The 8,552-nt window shown below is 30.9% G+C and overlaps 1 protein-coding gene across 3 annotated transcripts in view; it reads left to right on the plus strand.

The window, feature by feature from the left end:
* Positions 1 to 8,552, plus strand: part of LOC106459635 (rab3 GTPase-activating protein catalytic subunit-like) — a 163,055-nt gene that overhangs the window by 21,635 nt on the left and 132,868 nt on the right. For 2 of the 3 annotated variants that reach the window (XM_013919268.2, XM_022386164.1), the window contains exons 4-6: positions 1,128 to 1,269; positions 4,668 to 4,746; positions 6,538 to 6,657. In XM_013919268.2, coding sequence (XP_013774722.1) covers positions 1,128 to 1,269; positions 4,668 to 4,746; positions 6,538 to 6,657 — 341 coding nt within the window. The remainder of the gene's footprint in view (positions 1 to 1,127; positions 1,270 to 4,667; positions 4,747 to 6,537; positions 6,658 to 8,552) is intronic. The other variant, XM_022386163.1, reaches the window with a different exon arrangement.

The raw sequence follows: 8,552 nt of genomic DNA on the forward strand, positions 1-8,552 counted from the left end.
ACCACTAGACCTAAAACAGGCACAAAATTACTAACTAGAGTGCTAAATAATGTAACTTTACAGAAGTTTAAGAAAAGGGTTTATTAATATTTGGAGTATTAATTTTGGATTTGGTGATTAGTCTGTTGAGAGAGGTAGGGAGTTAGGACCTCCTTGATGGGTCACTAGGATCCTTTGATGTTCCATAATTTAGGATTTTAATTTAAAGTATAGAAAAAATTGGACTCTTAAAAAGTGTATAATTTGGTATTACATATTTGATGACAATATTCAATACTGCCACAAATCATTTGTCAGTACTGCATACCAGCTAAAATTCACTTCTGATATTCACCTAAATAATCTTTAAGTAGGTAATTTACCACTGTTGTACCTGAATGCATCTAAGAACTAGAACAAAAATTACAGAAATATGAAAGCTGGTTTAACTATTTATTTAAGAATGTTATTATGTTTATTAATTCGATAATGTGCAAAACAATTATATATAATACTAGTATTTGTTGACGTTTTATCTTGTAAGGATACCACTACATAAAAAATATTTTTGAACATACAAGAATATTTACTAGTAAATAGTACAGCAAAAATTTTTGAATTTAAACCAATTTGTATAAAGTAATTTATAAAACTTTCTAAGAACTTGATTCATTATATAACAATAATGACCTGAGTTATCTGTAATGTATTATTTATTAAACTATTAAACAAAATCGAAAGTGTAACCTAGTTTTATACATTTTCTTTAAAAATTAGATTAGCCCACACATTAAAACTTACAATAAACTGCTAGTTTAATTTTTTTTTCATATCCCATACAAAACTACTAGACCAACCTCCTAACTGCTATGCTTAATGAATTTGAACTTTAAAAAAATCATTTGATAACAACAAAAACTTTTAAAAACTTGTACTTTGGAAGAAAAATGTTAGATTAATAATTACCAAATATATTTCTGTATTTTTCATTAAAAAAAACAGTTTAGGTATATTTTGTGAAATAAATTTTAATTATCACATATTTTATAATATATTAATTATAAGTAAAGGTATATTTAATGACTAAAGTGTTTAAAATTTTAATGATTTAATGTGAGGCAATAAAAAAAAATGTTTTCACATTTTAGGAAGAACTTACAAATGGCAAGTGGGAAGAAGCTTGTGAAGATGTAATGTTTGCCAATTTTAGATTCTTGATGACAAGGTACTATTTAAAACGGGATGTAGAACCTGAGATAAAAAATGATGAGCTGGAAGATCAAGTTGAAGGTATGTATGGCTAAGTATAGAATGTTGATGAACTTGGTTAAAACATATTCCACAATTGGTTGTTTATTTAAAATTTTGAATTTCAAAACATGTTCTTTTTAAAAGTCACATTAACTATAATATATTTTTGATGTAGCAGTGTGTATGGTAAAATCTAAAATATCAGTTTGTTACTTAAGTCCAATGTGCAAGGTATATTATAAAAAATAATAACTGATAAAGGAATAATCCTGCTTAACAACAAAATTTACATCATTATTTCATTTTTCAACAGTATACCAATATGAAATTTTTATACATCTTAGTTCATTTTTTAGTGAGTAAAAGTCAAGTGATTTACTGTTATTTTACAGTTTAAGTTATTTCTACTGTAGACCCTCTTCTGTTATTTATCTGAGTGTTTGCCTGTCTTATAATAAGAAGACTTAAACTGACCACAGCACTTTAAATGTAGCCTGATGTAAAAGTAATATCAAGTTCTATATTTTAAAATTCAAGTGTACTGAAGTCAGACAGTCTAACATTTTCTATTAGTCTCATATGTTGTGTACTTTCGTATCCTATAACCAGTTAATGATTTTATTAGGTAGTCTTCTGTAATTTATAATTATAATGTTCTTATAATGTAAGAACATCTGGAAATTTTTAGTTCAAACTCAACAAGGAATTGATTCAAATTCCTTGTTGAGTTTGACCTAAAAATTTCCAGATGTTCTTTACACCTTGCAAAGCACGTGGCACTTACTCATAATTCTCCACACTCTCACCTTCCACTTAACTTATTGTGCAAGTATCAGGGGATCTTACAAGCTCTACTTTCCTACCAAAATTTAAAATTTCTTGCTGACAGTCATGTTGTTCATTTTGTTATGATGCAACTGTTTCTGCCACTACTGGAATTTCTAGAACTTAGTTGAAAGCCTTGTAGCTGCAATGTCAGCTATGATGGGTCAGTGTATTCTTGCTGGTATATAATGATATTTCTGGTGGGTATTATTATCATGTGCATACTTAACTTGTATAACAATCGACATTTACTTTTGTTTTTGATGAAGGTCAGTCACTCAAACCTAATTGTCTTCAGAATATGTTGAGCTGGGTTTGTCTGCTACAGTGCTAGCCTTAATCCTAATGACACGTCAGTGGGTCTTCTCATTTCATTTTCACTCTGGTATGTTATACATTTTCAATATTGAACATATTTTCATTATAGCTGAAGGTGCTTATATCATGGAGATGATTTCTGCACTTGATTCTTGTTTTTCTCCCACCTTCTCCTGATATTGGAATCACAAATTTGTTTCAAAACTAAACCAGTATTCATATGTTTGATATTTCCCTTCTACTCTTCCTTCTCAAGTTTCTGACTCTCAGTTTGATTCTTGGAGGGTGGGAGGGTCTCCCACATGTTTTTGTTTTTACTTTGATCTTAAGTTTTCTGCCCTGAATGCTATGATTTCTCCACCATTAGTAGTTATTTTCCTGATTCTTTTAATCAGGATCTTACTGACTTTTTCATTACCTTTTGGTTTCACTGTTATTGTTTCTGTTACCATGTTACTCTTGTATTCCTTTGACACTTTCATCCATTGGGCTGTTTACAAGGTCCCTATCTCATATTGCTTCTCTCCATGATTCCTTCCCTTCTAGTGTGTAATATTTATAAATGCTTGCTACATCTTATACTTTTAGTGTGGCCTAGCATTGATGTAAGTAAGGTGGATTTTATTACTCAGACATTGTATTTCTGTTTTGGATGACTCCTTCATCCTAACTTTTGAATTTGGATCTGTCAGTTTTGATACATTTCCACCAGAAGGGAATATTGATGTTGTACTACATGTTTCCTCAGTACTTACGCTGTCATCACTTTGTTGTGCCAAAGACGACACAAGATTGGAGACTGGTCTTTGATCTTTTCTATCTCATCTGTTTCTGGTTATTTATCCTTTCTTTGTGGAGCCTTTTTTGGTAATGTGCAGTGTTAAACACAGAGCAAATTTCCAAAGAAATATACATCAACAATTATGGTTCAAGATGAGAATCAGTGTTTGTGATTTCCCTATGTAAGGTATGCTATTAAAAGGATGACTGTGGTTGGTGTTAGGATTTGAACCCATGATCTGCAGATGGCAAGTTGAGCACCCTAACCAACAGGCCATGTCAGGCCTCAGAAAGATGAAAAGATGTGTATTTATTCTTAGCATGAAAACAACCCTTTACTCAGAATGACTCTGTAAAGGCTTCAAAAATTAAAATCTTTAGTGAAAATACTATATCAAAAAATAGGTTTTTTGTCTGTACAACAGACTTGTGATGTTTACTAAAAGCTTACCACATTTTATAAATATGTACATAGTAAATTCAGAATTATAGTAAACATTACTATGTATAACTTCACAGATACAGGGTTAGTCAATTTGACTGAACACATGTAACAGACAGTAAATAAAATCTCAAATGAATAAGGTATTTAGTAGGCACAACTTGAGACTTGGACTCAAGAATAATCCATCACAGGGAAAAGCTAACTGAGAGTTCAGTTTAGTGTGAGATAACCATTGAGCAAGAACCCTCTAAACAGCCATGTAATGATGACAATTAATGCGTGTAGAAAGCAAATTAATGGTTAGACTACTAAAGCCAGGCTAAAATGATGGGCCATAAAACAAGAAACCACTGCACCACATAAAAAAAAAGATGTGTGAATCAGGATGTGTAAATAAGTCTTTGAAATCCTCATTCTTCATTCAGAAACCTTGGCAAAGGAACATTTATAAGCTTTTCGAAACTTAATATGGCACCTTACTATTTTGTTTTACCCACCATCATGCTCCAGGTTGAACAAAAAATGCTGCCAGGCTAACTAATGAATGAATATTTGCTGTAAAATTCTTATCAATTCTATAAAAAAAGAATTCATGTTGCTTTCAAATATGCATTTTAGAATGCAGAAAATATGTCAATCACTATAATGAAATACCCCCAAAATACTATAATTAAAAGGTTAAAAAATTCCTTTAGTTATTTAGAATAGCACTGTTATGCTAATGGGACAAGAATCATCTAATGAGTGAATAATCTAGACGAGAAAATCAAGATAACATGATACAGATTCATGTAAAGGAGGGTCAAAAGTTAGAAAAAGAGAGGAGATGCTTGTATGGTGGGTTTGACAAGTTCAGTGATATCTTGGCAAATCAAGAAGCAAATTTAAAATGTTTTTAATGTAAATAAATAGCAGTCAGAGGGTAAAAAAGTCTTGTATAAAGTATTGATGAGAATTATATATTTCTTATTACCACAACTTCATATATGTTGTATTACTTTTTATATACATATTTTAAATAGGGGAATATGTGAGCTGTTCAAATTTAATTATCTGTGTTTCTGCACAGAAGTCTTGTCTAGTGCAATAGAAGACATCATATCAAGAGAGAATGATTTTCCAGCAAGAGCCCATTGTCTTGTTAGATGGTAAGTGTTAGTGCCATGAATTATTAGGATCACTTTGTCTTAGAAAAGTTCTTTTTAAATTCTTGAAAATACATTTCTGTGGTATAATATAAATTTGAAACATAAAATTGAAAATTCTCATGTAGTACATTATCTCCTCTCACATAAATAGCTATTCTTGTTCAGTGCTACCCTCTATATGCCAAAAAGTTTAAAGTATGCCACAAGCCTTCTATATCCCCTCCATTGGAATTGACTGATTCCAGTGCATCTCTCATACAAATTGTCATGTATCAACTCTCCACCAATAAGAGTGCAACATACTCTCATGATGCATGTGACTCCCTCTATTAAATTCTATTGAACTATCACTCTTTGTTTGGCAATACTTGTGTTCAGACATTTTGTCTTTTGGTGCTCGTTATGTGAATTGTAATTTTAATAGTCTGATTTCCAAAGTGGGATTTTTTTCATTATTATTTTTTCTTTACATTGAAGAAATCTTTTAATTTAACTTAACTTCCCATCTTTATTTTTTTTTACTCACATTTGCATATTTTACATCAGACACTTGTTTGATTTACGTATTTCTACCATGAATTCTGAGGTTCATGTTTCCACTTCGGGTGTTATACCTCTAGCGCTATTTCACAGGCTACAGGTGGGGGAGACCTGTCATTGGGTTTCTCTACTATTATCCATTGTAAGATTGATTTTTATATGGGTAAACCTTCTTCTCTTCAACTTGCTCCACAAATCCTCCTGAGCAAGCCGAACCTGTTTGGGCCGAAGAAGCCTTTTTACACCACTTGATTTTGCCATATTTTTCTCTACCCCTCCTGCAGAATCAGCTAGGTCTAATACAGCATTTTTTGACATGATTTCTCAGGTATGTTATGTTTTATCCAATTCCCCATTTTTCTACGATACCATATTACCTCCATGTTGGTTCATTAGTCATCTTCGTCTCTAGCTTTACACACGAGGTTTCTAGCTATTTATGTGAGTAGAGGTAACGTACCATATCGTAAATTATAATTTTCCTACACTGAAAATGTATTTTTGATAGGTACTTATCTTTTCTCACCCTTCCTCCTAACTGAAAACCAGTGTTCCCATCTTTTGCCAAAACTCAAAGTGATAGTTTGGGTGAATTTAATAGAGGGAATCACATGCCTCATGAGAGTATGTCGCACTCTTATTGGTGGAGGATTGACGCATGATGATTTGCATGAGAGACACGTTGGAATCAGTCAATTCCAATGGAGGGGAGATAGAAGGCTTGTGGCATGCATAAAAAAGATTTGCATATAGAGGGCAGCATTGCATGAGAATAGCTATGTACATCAGAGGAGGTAAATACCTATTGAAAATACATTTTCAGTTGAGGACAATTATAACTTTCAATTTATTTTCTGGTTTCATTACATAGTATGTTTTATTAGAACTACAAGGTTTGAGAACTTAATGTACTGTTTGTATTTGGGATCTATTTTTGATGTATTGAGTAATATTTACAAATGTAGATCTTGTCATTCAATTTGTTTTTTGTGTTTGTTAAGTTTCAAGAAAGTGATGTAATAGATAATATGGTATTATTGCAATTATTAGTTTCTTAATGTTAATTACATATCATCGTGGTTGTGATAGGTTTTTTGAATCTTAAATTTTGTTAATAATCTTTTACTTACATTTGTTTTAAAACAATTCTATTTTGAGAAATAAGAATAAACAATTTTGCTGTGATTTTAACCTTGTATTATGTATTTGTCTTCTTATAAAGTGATTATTTTTCTTTTTTGACTTGTTTAGGTTTGGGTTAAGAGATTTTATTGTTTTATGCCCAACAGTCGGCAATGACATTATAGCTAGTGAGAACCGAGCTAAAATTCTTCTGAGTTCCTTGTGTATAGCCATCAACAATACAAACAGGTACTGATTATATCTTGTGTAGAACATCAACAGTACCACCAGATAATGATTATTTCTCATGTATAACCTCAACAATATAACTAGGTACTGATTATATATTGTATATAGCCATCAAGAGTAGGACCAAATACTGATTATGTCATGTGTATAGCATCAACAATGTAACCAAGAACTGATGATTTTTTTATTATAGCCATTAACAGTACCACCAGATATTATTTCTTATGTATAACATTAACAATATAACCAGATACTGATTATTTTTTGTGTGTAGCCAACAACAACATAACCAGGTACTGATTGTATATTCTATATAGTTATCAACAATATGACGAGATACTAAATGTATATTCTGCATAGCCATGAACAATATTATGAGGTGCTGATTTTGTACTGTGTACAACCATCAATGGTATGATCAGAAACTGATTATATATTACATTTAGCTATCAACAATATGACCAGGTACTTGTTATTTATTGAGCATAGCTATCAACAATATGACCAGGTACTGATTATTTATTGTGTATAGCATGAACAATACCACCAGATACTGATTATTTCTTGTGTATATATAGCATCAACACCACAACTAGGTACTGATCATTTCTTGTGTATATATAGCATCAACACCACAACTAGTTACTGATTATTTCTTGTGTATATAAAGCATCAACACCACAACTAGGTACTGATCTATATATACACAAGAAATAATCAGTACCTAGTTGTGGTGTTGATGCTATATATACACAAGAAATAATCAGTACCTAGTTGTGGTGTTGATGCTATATATACACAAGAAATGCATCAACACCACAACTAGGTACTGATTATTTCTTGTGTATAGCACCATCAACACATCCACTAGATATTGATTACTTCTTGTGTATGAAATCAACACTATGACTAGGTACTGATTTTTTCTGGTGTATAGCCATCAACAGTATGTTCAAGTACTGGTTACATTTTGTGTAAAGCATCAAAAATATGACCAAGTACTGATTATTTTTTATTTATAGATAGCATCAACACTACAACCAGGTACTGATTTATTGTGTTTATTGTTATCACCATTTCTTGTAAATGTACCTGAAAGGACAACCAAGTATGGATTTTTTCTTGTCTGTAATTATCAACAGCACCACGAGATACAGATTTTTAGTATCTAACTATGAACAGAACAACCAAATACTCATTAGTTCTTGTATATTAATCTTAGTCATCTATTGACTGTTTCTTGTTTATAAACATCAATAGCTGAATTAGCTGTTCGAAAGTTTCTTGTACATGATAATTAATAGTCAAACCAGATGACAGATTGATGACTTATTCAAAAATTCATTCAAGTTAAGGTTATAAACAACTATGCCTTTCAGGCAAACATAAAAACTAATTGGAAATACAGTGTTTAAGCTTTGAATAAATAGAGTTGTTTCAACATTTGTAAAACACTTTAAATGCACCAGTGTTTTAGCTTGTCCAGTAGAACATTACTCTGCTATTATTAATTACACAAAATTTTTTGTTTTCTGCTTCATGGTACTTCTGGATTTTATAATTTTTGAAATTTAAATCCAGGTTTTAGCAGTCTATTCTAATAATAAAAATACAAGTGGTGAGCTAATTTAATTGTATTTCAAAAATGATTTATTTATTTAATCAAAAAAGCTTATAATAAACTCTAATAAAGATAATTTTATTGTTATTATTTTCAACAACTGACTTTGTTACCTTTATTTACATAGCTTTTAGGGGATATACTTGGAGTACTAAATCAAATATTTTTGTATTTTATTTACTTTTGTCATTTTTACCCTTTGTTTATCTCCAAGGGGTTGTAACAGGAATAAATTTGATTGTGTGTGTGTGTATATATATATATATATATATAT

The sequence above is a fragment of the Limulus polyphemus genome, unplaced genomic scaffold (genome assembly GCF_000517525.1).
Source record: "Limulus polyphemus unplaced genomic scaffold, Limulus_polyphemus-2.1.2 Scaffold641, whole genome shotgun sequence".
NCBI classification, from domain to species: Eukaryota; Metazoa; Arthropoda; class Merostomata; order Xiphosura; family Limulidae; genus Limulus; species Limulus polyphemus.